The sequence below is a fragment of the Rhineura floridana genome, chromosome 1, assembly GCF_030035675.1.
Source record: "Rhineura floridana isolate rRhiFlo1 chromosome 1, rRhiFlo1.hap2, whole genome shotgun sequence".
Classification (NCBI taxonomy): Eukaryota; Metazoa; Chordata; class Lepidosauria; order Squamata; family Rhineuridae; genus Rhineura; species Rhineura floridana.
Genome location: NC_084480.1, coordinates 177,196,079 through 177,209,771, shown reverse-complemented (window position 1 = coordinate 177,209,771; position 13,693 = coordinate 177,196,079). Strand labels below are relative to the sequence as shown.

General features: G+C 41.1%; 1 protein-coding gene across 8 annotated transcripts in view; it reads right to left on the bottom strand.

Moving 5' to 3' along the window:
* CFAP61 (cilia and flagella associated protein 61) overlaps positions 1 to 13,693 on the bottom strand; it is a 194,728-nt gene that overhangs the window by 4,118 nt on the left and 176,917 nt on the right. For 7 of the 8 annotated variants that reach the window (XM_061587847.1, XM_061587810.1, XM_061587821.1 and 4 more), the window contains one exon: positions 4,716 to 4,806. In XM_061587847.1, the coding sequence (XP_061443831.1) occupies positions 4,716 to 4,806 (91 nt within the window). Of the gene's footprint in view, positions 1 to 4,715; positions 4,807 to 13,693 lie in introns of those variants that run through there. The other variant, XR_009758262.1, reaches the window with a different exon arrangement.

Here is a 13,693-nt window from a genome sequence, read left to right as displayed (position 1 = left end):
ATTAGTAAGAGCTGGAACATACATAAAAATTGTGGCAACATTGTCATTTTTATTGCTGCTATGAGACCAAGCCAAGATAGCTTTAGCCATTTCTTTAGCTCCGTCTTAACATTTCTGACTAGCTTACTAAAGTTACGCTTTCGCAGCTCTTGCAGATCTTTGCAAAGTGTGACTCCTAAATATTTGAATCCTCCAAACTGGGGATGAACCCAGTCTTATGAAACCGGACCTCTTGGAGATCCTGAGACAAATCAATAGGTAGAATAGTAGATCTCGCACAATTCACTTCTGGGTCTGCCACTAATAGGAACTCTTTCAATTCTGCCAGAAGTGGAAGAATTGAATGCATGGGGTCTGATAGAATCAATAGAATGTCATCCACAAATAGATTTAATTTATGTTTGATACCCCTGATATTTATACCTTTAATGGTCTGATTCACACAAATTCTATGAGCAAGTGCCTCTACCGCCAAAGCGAAAAGCAGCGGTGACAGAGTACCCCTTGTACCCCTGTGCAAGTACACCTCTGGAGAATCAAGACCATTTATGCAGATTGTAGCACAAGATTCTGAATAAAGCTGACCAATAAAGTGCATAAACCTTTGACCAAACCCCATGGAGCACAACAACTGGATTAAGTAATTCCATTCAAGGCAGTCAAACGCCTTGAACACATCAAGAGAGAGAAGCATTATTGGCTGCCCCCCGTATTGGTAGCGTAAATAACATTAAGTGCCCTGTGTACTGAGTCTGCTATATTACAAGCTGGCATGAAGCCAGTTTGGTCGGGAGTGATATATGTTACAATGAATGAGTTTAATCTAGTGGACATTATATCAGACAAGATTTTCACATCTTGGTTGATCAGCAAGATTGGATGGTATGAACCCGACAGTAGGTTTTCTAGACAAGGGAAATGCAGCAGATTGTTGTCTGTATTTCACTAAAACATTTGTAGAAGGGTCCATAGCTTAGTGACAAAGCAGTTGCTGTGCATGAAGAAGCTCCAGGGTCAACCCCAACATCTAGTTTAAGGATCTCAGGTATCAGGAAAAGACAGATACGCCTCTACTAAAAGCCCTAGAGAGCACTGCCAGAGTAGACAGTACCAGACTAGATAGAACATGTGTGTTTACGCATATACTATTATGTATGAAATAATATCCTAATTAAATGGAATTAAATGTAATATATTTAAGCTGGTGAACTGGCTAAAGAAAACAACATAAAGGGTTTTGCAAAAAGGCAAACTTTCATACTGGAGAAAAGTAGGTGGATTGCTCAGGATCAGCCTTGGGCCATGGGAAGACATGCATCACCCTTGCAAGATGAACGGGCCAGCTTTTATCATGCTGAGTAGTGGGGAGGGTTTGCCTGAGTTCATTGGGATTCCCCATCACTGCTTGGGCTCCATGTAATTCAACAAAGAACTGGGTCTGTCTGACCTTTTGTAGTTTAAATTGGCATGTAGAGAACGCGGCAACTTTGCACTTTCTTATTTTATTCTTAAATTAGAGAGTAATAGACATACATGGAATCAATGCTGTCCAAGGTTTTCTTTTTTTGTATAATCCAGAAATGAGGATGGAAAGATATGTATGTGAGTATAAATGTGGCATCTCTACAGAACACACTTATGGCTTTATAAGTCTATGAAGGATGTGGTATAGAAAAATATTTTATTTTGATGATTTGTATATAGCTTAGTTACAGTAGTCTCTAAGCAGTGTACATGAAGCTCAACACGTTGACTAAAAATGAGTTAAAACTATAAAATCAGAATTCAATTTAAAAGCTTCAGTATAAATAGAAGAATCTTACCACATTCCTTAACTACAGAGAGAGAGAAAGGATTCCACCACTGGCTTAAACAGAATTAATGTCCAGTAGCATTATTTGCAGGTTCAGACAAAATAACTATAAAATGAATATAGACATGACCATTATTGAATGCAAAGGTTGTTGGTGGACAAAAAGGTGGTTCATTTTTCTGACAGTTGAAATATATTTTTGTAGGAAAGTGTATTTTCTACTTATTAGGCCCTATGTACTCGCAAGATCATTGATGGTTAGTGAGAATGTGTAGCAAAACAGGACTGAGAATCAAACAAACATGCAAAAAAAAATCATAATGTACATCCACTCCTGGATTATGACACTTCAGACTGCAGGTGATGAATCACGTGCACATGGAAAGCTAGCATTTCACAGAGAAGTAGTTTTAACCTTGGTGACTCCCTGACGTGCTAGCTTTCCAGTTTAGGGAATCACAAGTAAAAGCAAACAAAGATAAAGCAGTAAAGAAGAGTGTGCATTGGCTATATGGACTTCAGCCAGGCTTTTGACTTGTCCCACATGATATTCTCATAAGAAGCCTTGAGAAATGTTAAAACAAGCTGCATAAAAATAGGTATGCAGTTAACTAAAAAAGCATCCACAAAAAGCCTTATCCGTATCCAGTTAATTCTCATACCTACATAAATTCTGTATGCTCAAAGTCTATCTAATTCAGTTCAGTGATGTCGACAGATCATCACGCACATCACAAACTGAGAATTACTGCAGACATTTCCCATTCTCCCATGCATCCTGCCATACTTCTCTTTATGCCTGGAAAAGCCTCCCCTTCCCATCTGTCAAACCAAGCCATCCCTCCCTTCTTGAAAGACAAGCCTCGAGCCTCGGCACGGGGCATTAATTGTGGGGTGGAGCGTACCCCAGGCAGAAACGGGAGGGAGGAGTTAGAATCCTCCCATCTATAACCCGTCTCTCGCGAGATCACCCATAATCCCGGGCAGAGCTTGGAAAAGTTACTTTTTTGAACTACAACTCCCATCAGCCCAATCTAGTGGCCAGGCTGGCTGGGGCTGATGGGAGTTGTAGTTTAAAAAAGTAACTTTTCCAAGCTCTGATCCCGGGCAATCTCGCGAGAGCAGCCAAGGGGTGGAGACAGACCTGGGCCTTTAAAGGCCCCAGTCTCCTGTGAGCCAGCCTCTTTCTTCGTGTGCCTGTTTTCCCACCCACCTTCCCTCGGTCTTAGGGCATCACTGAGCTGTGTTTAACTGGGTTGCTGGTTGACAGGGCTGGATAGGAATTTTTCCTCTCAACGAATCTGGCCCCATGGTTGAGCAGGTTTTTCGCCTATCCCTCAGTGGTTCACTGTGCAGTTGTTAGGCGTTCACTCACTTCTGTCACAACTTTAAGCGGAAATGGCATTGGGCAGGATCAATCATAAGGGAGACTCCCATAAGGAGTCCAGTGGGAGTCCTAGCTCGGGAGGGGCACCACCTCATCCAGCTCACAACCCCTCCCACTGGTTGGTCAGGGGGACCACAGGTGCCTTGGGTTCACACCCCACTTGGGTCTAAAGCAGGCCAACTCCCAAGGATAGTTCCCAACTGCTTGTTGGTTGATTCAGCATTCCTCCAGCATGGGCTGCCGGAATGAAGCAGATCCTTGCCCTACTGCCATGCCAACCCCGCTTTACTTGCTCTTATTTATTTATTTATTTATTTATTTTATTTATTGCACTTGTATACCGCCCCATAGCCAAAGCTCTCTGGGCGGTTTACAGCAATCAAAAACATTAAAACAAATATACAATTTAAAACACATGTTTTAAAAACAATTTAAAACACAATTTTAAAATTTAAAACAAAATAAAAACAATAAAGTTGTGGCCTTACTTCACCCATAAACCTGTGTCTGGCTGTGTTATTCCTGTTGCTAAAGGGGGTGCAACATGCTCCTACCACACAAGCTAGGTTCTCTTCAACTTTCCTGCACCCCTACAGCCTCACCATTTCTGCAATATTTGTTAACTCTCTCTGATCTCTTTCATGTTTCTCTTAGGGCTGGTCACACATGAATATTCACCACTTGGTGTTTTCAAGACTTGAATATGTGACTTAGCCATAACAGATCAAACATCACAACAGGAACAATCTTTTTCAGTGTTTTTCAATGGAACCAGTTCAACTTGTGTCCAGTTAGGGTCACCCCAAAAGATGTGGAAATGGACCTGGAATGGGACAAAAAAGGATCATGGGACTTTTGGGGTTTTTAATATAGAAGAAAGGCAGCTAAGGAGAGACATGGCATAAGTCTATAAAGTAATGCAAGGTGTGGAGAAAGTGGACAGAGAGAAATGACCTGAACTTGAGGTCAAACAATACAGTCAGTTGGCAGTAGATTCATGCATGTCTGTTGTCATGTATAGGTTGGCACTTAGACATTTTTAAAATATTAGATAAATTCATGGAGGATGCTATCAATGGCTTGTCAAGGTGTCTCTAGATTCAGAGACACTATACCTCAGAATACCATTTGCTGGAAAACAGCAGAGGGCTGCTGCCTTCATGCCTTGAATGTGGGCTTCCTGGAAGTATGTGGAAAGAGTGAATGGACCTTCGGTCTGATCCAGTAGGGCTCCTCTTATGTTCTGACGTAGTTATCCCACATAAATGCAGACAGATATCAAATATTAGAGAATGTAATGGAGTAATGGGTTCAAGCAATAACAGCAGTTCTAAAAGCAGATGTAAATTATGCGTAGCATTCTTTTCAATAGTTAATGTTCTAGATCATTAGATTTTCACAAAGAATAAAAAAGAAAAGAAAGCAAATTGGAAGATGAAAGTCATATTCTCAAATGATCGGCAAAGATCAATGCTCACATGATAAAATGCATTTGGCAGCCTTTATTTTTTTTACCTGGACAGATACTAGAATCTGGCGTAGTTCCTTCTTCAGATCAATAAAGCGATCGTGATAGATGGGCAAGGCCCAAGGGTCCTTCAAGTAGCTAGTTAAAAAAGAAGAAATTTAGTTACTGAGTGAGCCTCTCACTAGCCCCTAATAAAGTATTTACCTGCTTTTTTGCTTTTATAAATTACGGTTCTGGTCCCATCAGGATAGTTTGTTCATAAAATGTCTCCCATAACAGCATGGTCAATCAATTCTTTTAATGGATGTTCCTGATGTACAGCCAGCTTTAGTAATTACATTTAAAGTGGCTTAATTTAGAGCTGTGGCAAGAGCCAGTGAAGAATCCTGATTTTATCAGAATTTAAAAGCCTGAAGACCTGTGAGGAACTGTGTCTCCATTATCTGTCCTCATTTGAGAAAAGCAGATGGCAGGATTAACTGAACTCCTGCATAAACAAATTACATTTGTGTAGACAACGACACAAGTGTTGTTCATCATTAAGGTTTCTGGATTAATAAAGGCCAGAAAAACAGGCCACGACAGTGTTGCAATATGTTCCTTGCACTAGTGCACTGAAGCTAAATTGAATTTGTTGTACAAGGAAATCCTCAGTGCTTATATTCCCTGCAATAAAGAACAAGATCTACAAAAACTTTTTTTTTGGCAAATAAATATTTATGAAAGTCACTCAGGTCTTAAAGGACGGGATAAATCTGAAGACATTTTAAAAATAATATACAACCCTAGAAAATGATATATCTATTTTAGTAACCACTAGGCGCTGCAAGACAAAATAATGACAACTGAGTTGTTAAGTTAAACTGCAGCCTCTGAAGGCTAATTTACATAGCATCTTTATTTCTGGTTGGACACTTTCCCCAATTATCCTCATTCTCCAATCATTTACTTGTAGTTGGATATCTTGCTCTAGTGCAAGGCAAGCAATTCAGAAGATTTATTAATGACAAGCATGGCTCGAACTGGCCAGGAAAAAGAGCTGTTGTGTGGATCAGCTCTATTTTCTTCATGGTTCCACAATGTCTAGTTTAAGGGTCAATATATATGTATTACATGTGATGGGATGTCGGAGTGAGACTTTGCCTTTCATTTATTCCTCCCCACCTTCCATGTAGACCATTTTGAGCATCTGTAGACTAGCTTCAGCTGTAGACTAGACCTAGGGTTGTATCCAATATTAGTCCTGCTGAGAATTGACCTATTTATATTAATGGGCGCAAGTAATTTAGGTTTATTAATTTCAATGAGTTAACTCTGACCAGTGGGATATAACCCCTGGTTTCTAGTCCTTAGACTAGGAGAGACCTAATACGTAGGTATTAATTGTAATGGGAAACAGAAGCCTAGGGGGTCTCTCGCAATCCAACTGTGGTTCAGGAAAATACGGGGTTTTAATCATGGATAATGATGAAACTGAGGTTGTCACACTTTGGACACATCAGGAGAAGACATGGTTCACTAGAAAAGACAATAATGCTGGGAAAAACAGAAGGGAGTGGAAAAAGAGGAAGGCCAAACAAGAGATGGACTGATTCCATAAAGGAAGCCACAGACCTGAACTTACAAGAACTGAACAGGATGGTTCACGACAGATGCTGTTGGAGGTCACTGATTCATAGGGTCGCCATAAGTCATAGTCAACTTGGAGGCACATAACAACAACAACAAATCATGGATAAAAATCACAGTTTTTTGATTATTTGCTGAGCTATTATTCCTCTTCCTTTTATATGCTGAAGCCATAAAATATATTTACTCTGGGTCTCATTCTTACTTACTAGATGCCAGAGGGCATCTCCAATTTGGTATTGAGTTTTATTATTATTTTTAACAAAAATGTTTCTTTGACTTTATCTTTCATTCCCATTGCTTTGGCTATAACACTTCCTTTCATCTGTTTCCCACATTCAGTCTGTTGCCAAATCATTTCATTTTTTTCTGCACAACTTCTATTTGACTAAAAATCTGGTTTATGCTCTGGTCATCCCTGAGCTCGACTACTACAACCTTCTTCTTCGTGGCTGTGTGCCAGATGTTAGTCCCCTAATGTCTATTAAAACACGTCTGTGTTTTTTTCCACATAGAAAGGAAGCATTTGCTAAAACATATTTTAGTGATTGGTATCAATCTACTCTACTGCCCTCTCCTTATGCTTCAGACTTGTGTGCTCCTTTCCTCCTCCCTTCCATAGTTTGAGATCTGTAGTGTGCTGTGCAGGGGTGTAGTCATCCAGAGACTTAGGGGGCCTTAGACCCTTTACTTTTTTGGGAGCAGGGTCCCAATGTCTCCAGTGTCCTACAAGGCAATCAGCATGAAAGGGGAATATGCTAGCCACTGAGAAGAGTTTTCTAACTTGCTTCCTTGTCCTTTCTTGCTGATTGTAGCCTATCAAAGTGAAAGGAGGTGAGTTGGCCACTGAGAAGACTCTTTTCAGTAGCTAACATTCTCCCCTTTCATGCTGATTGGATCCTAGGGACATCTGTTGTTGTGGGAGAAGGCATTAACAAGGATCTCATTCTCAACCCAGCAGCAAAAGAAAAAAAAGGGGGAGGGTTGTGACTATCAGGAAGGAACTCTGCACTTCTAAATTTGCCACTACATGACTGGTGCTGTGACATAAGAAATGGGCAAACTATGGTTAGTGCAAGCCATATCTTGCCTTCAAACCGGTGAGTGAAAGCAAGGTTTGACATACTGTAGTTTTCAGTTGTTGGTTTGTAAGCAAAGAATGGCAATTGACAAGCACAGCTTGCCTGCTTCAGATGCCACTGCAACTAACACTAATCTCAGATTATCAAATGGAAAAGGAAGGCAGGTGAGCACAAGTGGAAGGAAGAAAAGAGAGGGGGAAGAGAGTGTGAGCCTGCAGGAATGTTCCTAATTACTGAGCAAGCACCTGCTTTGTGTGTGAAAAAATGTTATTAATAAAAAGAGACATTAATTCTGGCACAATGAACTTCTCTGATACTTTTCTATGTAGTACTAATTTCAAAGTTAATATCTATTAATAGTCATGAGTTAATGTCTATTAATATTCAAGAAGAAGGAGGTTAATTCCGGTAAAGCCAGTTTACATGGGGTCAGTGCCAATTTAAAAAATATGCCACGGATCACAGTCTTCCTGGCACCCAACATTTACTCTGAACCAGGGTGTAAATCTGTAATCCTTCAAGACCTGACAGGCCTAAGAATGCTGTCAACTGGGGAAGAATGGGAGGAATGAGAGAATTTCTGTTATTAGAATGTGTGTAAGGTCTTTCCTACCAAAGGAAGAGAGTAGCCTATCTGGCTCCCTTTGGTGGGTGGGAGAGAACTGGAGAAGACAGCTAAGGCCCTTTCCTAAGCCAGTTGAGGTTGTGTCGGCCTTGTTACACAAACTGAAGTGCTCCTGGCTGAGGAGTTGCCATCCTGTGTGTGAGGGGCCAAAATGGCAGTATTTGTTGATTTGCCAGCACTCAGCTGAAATCACAACTGCTGCCAAAAAACCCACAACTTACTTCTCTCAGAACCTGATACCTACCTCTCTCAACGAGAAAGAACAGTGCCCACCAAATACCGGGACATTTTCCATGTGAGATGGCCCTACATGGAGAGTGTGGAGATTCTGATCCTTCATGGTATTCTAAGTGGGACCCAGAGGCTAAAGGGTTATCTTGTTCACGCTTGATTTAGGGAAATTTGGAAGGAAATAAAATAGATTTTTAAAGCTAGGTCATTCTACTTGACCAGCTCAATATTTCTTAAGCAGGGCCAGCGCCAGACATGACTGGGCCCACGGTGCCGTATCCCAACACACACACCTCATATCAGTGGTACGGAGCTAAACTGCTGCGGATCGTGAAGAGGAAGCTCCCAAGCACTCCCCCCAATACAGGCAGCGCGGGCTTCAATAAGCCCGCCTGCACGTCCTCTAGTATTGTAGGAATGATGAGCACTTATAGCGCACATGCCTGTAATCAACCAAGATGGCAGTGGGGACATCAGCCCCTTAAGGAAGCCCTTGCTGCCATCTTGGGTGATGGCATGCATGGGTGCACAGCACACACGGCATTCACACTGATGGGAGAGGCAGGTGGGGCATTTGTGCGGGCTTATTGAAGCCCACACTGTCAGTATTGGGGGAGGTGCCTGGGGGCTCCCTCTCCACTATCTTCAGCAGGGTTGGGAATGGGAAGGGACACCCTCCTACCCTAAGAAGAGGCCCTTCAGGGCCCCCTTTGGGCAGCAGGGGCCCTCAGCCAGGGCCCAATCTGGCTGCCCTGTGGCACTGGCCCTGTTTTTAAGCCCTAAAAAATATCCTGCTTGTTTACGTGTGTGCGCACACACAAGCATACTGGTGTCATTCCTGCAGTGTCTGACATCCAGAAGCAATTAACTAAAAACAAATTATAAGCTAATACGCTAGGAAGAAGTAAAATCACTGGAAGAGAAGGCAGTAGCAAGATCTAATATTACATTCTAAAAGCCTGCTGAAATAATAAATGCATCCAGTTTCTAAGGAAAATGGCCCAAAGAGGGGGCCTGACAGATGCCAGCTGGAAGAGTATTCCAGAGCTAAAGTACACTACAGAAGAAGCCCCATCACTCATGCTCACCCAGTGAATACCTTGGGATGGCATTTAGGCTGCAGAAATACTAGTTGCTTCAAAAGCATCCAGAACGTTTTCTCTGGTTTCAGTTTAAAACATGTTTGCACATGGCTGGACACATCTCCCTTCACCACTGCTGATTATGACTGCCCACAGCTAAGCACTCGGCCAATCACTGTGTCTGCCTGAGTCTACAGAAAAACGTTTTCATTGGACACACCTGGAGTGGAACCAGGGTTGATGGCCAATCGGTTTTGAACTCTTTGTGAAGCTGACTTCATGGTTAAACGTGCTGGAGCTGCAACTTCCAAGGTTTTGGAGTAAAAGAGGGCGGAGATTTATTAGTGTTGTGTGTCCCCGTGTTCAGAAGCCAGCAAAACTGCAAGTGTGCCTGTACCCTGAGAGGGGGACTCCAAGGATGACCTTAATGTCCAGAAAGGCTTAAAATGGAAGTAGGTGGTCCTTAAGGTAATCTGGTCCCAGATCGTATAAAATTTGGCAGGACCAACAGGTGGTATGCATGCAGGCAATCTGCGGGCCAATAGTTGACTACAGGGCATTTTAAAAGGAATTGTTACTGAGTGTCCATTTTTTTCATTCGTTCAAGCCCTGACATTTGGACTGAGGCCAAAATGATACTTTTTTTTTTTAAGGGCATGAATACAGCTCCCTGCATCCTTGCAAATACATTTACACAAATTACTAGCCTAGCAAAAATCTTACTAGCCTGCCCACCCACCATAAATATATGAGTTAAAACACAAATTAAAATTAAAAACTGCTGCTAATGATCCACACCCTGCTGTAGCAGAATTCTTACAACAACAACAACAACAACAACAACAAAGAAAGAAGATACATAGAACCAGACATCACAGCATAGTGGGAGAGAGATTTGGTTAAGATGTTTTTCAGAAACGGAACCCTTAGAATTATTGTGTAATGTGCCCCTATGTTCTACTTTTCTATTCAGTTTCATTGGAAGTTCATACCTCTAGTCAGTGTTTCAGTGGCTTCCAACCTGAATGTGTGTTTTTGGTTCACTGATTAAAGTGTATGTGTCCATTTGTGTCCACTGGGTGTCCAAAAGCTAGGATTGGGTGTCCATTTGGACACATAATTAGTACTTTAAAATGCTTTGGTTGACTACCTCTGATCTAGAGAAAATTGCTAATGTAGAGAAAATTGCCCAAAGACTGAGAGAGACAGAGAAAGAGAGATTAAGGAGCTGTAGCCCAACACAGCAACATATACACACAAGCTTTAACGTATATGCAAAATTCCAGCATGTGCATCTGGTTGGCCACTGTGAGAACAGAATACTAGACTAGATGGGTCCTGGCCTGATCCAGTAGGGCTCTTCTTATGTTCTTATGCAAATATTCCTCTGTTCAGATAAATAGAGGGTGCTTCTCTGTCATTTGCAGCTCCAGTGTGCTTTTTTAACAGTTCAGTTGAACTAATGGAACTGCTTTGTGCATGCATCCTTCTGTGCACTCAGAACTTAAACCATTAAACTGAATGGGGAAATTCCTGTTCAGGAAAGACCTCTTGTGCACAAGGATCCCATAGTTCAAAATCTGCTAATGTTTACACTTGTTTAGTCTGAGTCTCTGCATCGGATCACTTGAGATAGGTTACAATACAGAAAACGGCCACTGCAAGGTATGAGATAGGGTTAAGCTAATAACATTGATGGTGACTGAGTCATTTTTCGTAACTTTAACTCTTTAGCCTTTCGGAGAGCTAGTAGTCTAATGGCTAAATATGCAAGCCGTGAACTGGAAAGTTTCTGGTTCATAACTCATCTCAGCCCTGAACCCAGTAGCCACTTCAGAGCTTGGAAAAGTTACTTTTTTGAACTACAACTCCCATCAGCCCCAGCCAGCATGGCCACTGGATTGGGCTGATGGGAGTTGTAGTTCAAAAAAGTAACTTTTCCAAGCTCTGCTCTAACTACATATGACCTGTGTTTCTCACGCTCAGCCCTCTACCTACTGTATAGGGATAATTCTGGCATGGCTTGTAGGATTATTTTATTTAGGACTACTGAAATCAATGTGTGTAAAGTATTTTGTGCAGACTATAAGTGCTGGATATTATTGTTTTATTTCTGGTGTTTAACACAGTTTGCATTTGACATTCAAAAAGGACAGGAATATGAAAAATATGACCTTAAAGATAGTCAAAACCAAGCTTTTGGCTAACTCTTTCTGTACTATTTTATTCTGTTCTGGTCATGTGTATGTGTAAGTGCACCTTATCTAATGCACCCTTAAGGAATGCATATTTAATTAATAATGACAAGAGGTACTCAAATAAATTTAATGTTAAACCTCATTTTCTATTTCATAAAAATACCACTGTGATTATTCTAAGAAAATAGCATTTTATAAATGTCATTAAATTTGAAAATGGAAATGGACTGCCTTCAAGTCAATAAAAATTACATTTAGTGTGTACTCATAACATACAGCTGTGGAAAACACAATTAAAGAAGAATTAACAATCTGCTTTCTGAAGCATCTTGAGGCTTGCCATTGAAGGGTTTTTAAATACAGGTGTGAAGAAGACAAGCTCCAAAGAAAGTGACTGTGAAGCCATCAGAAGGACACCATTTAGAGTTTCAGACTGTTTTAGCCTTCCTAAGGAGTTGCCTATATCTGGTATAAGTGGACACAAGTGACACAGGTAGCAGGAGTTTGTGGCATGTGGGCAGGAGGGTTCTTAGGCCTGGTTGTGTTTGCTCTCTGGCTCAGTAGATAGGACCCCAAACCATTTCAGGGCACACAGAGCTCCAGTGACAGGACTAACACTTTGAACTGGGCCCAGAAACAGGCTGGCAGCCTTTGTAGCTCCTTAAAAAAAACATTTTATACTCCCTTTGGCTAACACCAGATAGGAGTCAAGCCACTGCCTGTTGTCCCATCTGTAACTTCTGGGCCTCGCAGGTCCATGCAGAGTGCATTGTAATCCATACAGTAAAGGTAAAGGTGTCCCCGCACTTATAGTGCGAGTCGTTTCCAACTCTTAGGGTGATGTCTCGCTACGTTTACTAGTCTATGGGGTGGGATTGCCAGTTCCTTCCCCGACCTTTCTTTACCCCCCAGCATATGCCGGGTACTCATTTTACTGACCACGGATGGATGGAAGGCTGAGTGGACCCTGACCCCTTTTACCGGAGATTCGACTTCCTCCTTCCGTTGGAATCGAACTCCGGCCGTGAGCAGAGCTTCGGCTGCGTTACCCCCGCTTACCACTCTGCGCCACATACATATTACAGTGCAGACTATTATTTAAGGTTTTTTTAATTACATCTTTCCAGTCAAATGAGCACCAAGACCACTAATCTGAAAATAGCAACAAAACAATAAAGAAATCAAACATAAAACAGCAAATGAACCACCCACACAGATACTGGAGTGGCAGTTTCTCACATTTTGCATCTCGACTTGCAGTATGCAAGACAAAAAGGTACCACTACTGCCCTAGATAAATAGACTTTCCAGGTACAATTCAATTCAATTCATTTATTTCAGTCCAAGACCAGCACAATTCCAGGTACACAAATTGGCATTTAAGATATTGTACTGGTCTGTATATCTATTTTATCCATATAAAGCTACTATGAGAAGATCTTTTTAAGAACAGTCACAATCCAGCTAAAGTTAAGCACTACTAAATCCCAACATATATACTATGAAGTGTAGCAAACTTAAATGCTTTTAGAATCTGTTAAAAAAAAATCACTGAAGAACCTTTTGGAGGTAAAATATTGTTTCTTTCTTATAGTCATTTGCTTATGACTGACTCAAAATCTTAGTCGTTTTCAAAAATTTACCTAATCAAGTTTAATTAGTAAGTTTTCAGCACAAGGATGCTTTTTCACTTCAAATTTTAATCCCCGGATTTCTTGTTCATTAGGAGTTCAGTTACTCATTAAAAACCTAGTAATGTAATACATAAAATAAATCTCTAATGCTACCAAATATTCCTTGGCTATTTATATTGATCTATTATATAAGTATAGTTTTAAAATAGTATTATTCAAGGTCAGCATTTAATTCTAGCAGAAAAGGGAAGCTGTTAAGGCGTTCATGTATTCCTTTGCCTTTATTCTGGCTCTCTTCAAAAAATGCACACCTATTTACCTCTAATTAGGGTGCAGAGTGTACTGAGTAGCATTAAGCGTATTCAGCCATGCTCACAGCCTGTCTTTTTGACAGAAAGGAAAATTGATGGCAACCTTAAGGAAGCCTACAAGGTGAATTGGAGTGTTAAGGTGGAATCCTTTTCAATACAAACAAGTCCTAATGCTGCTTTGGAACTACCAAATTCCGCAGATCTGCACATCATGTTCTGGCTTTGAGTGAACA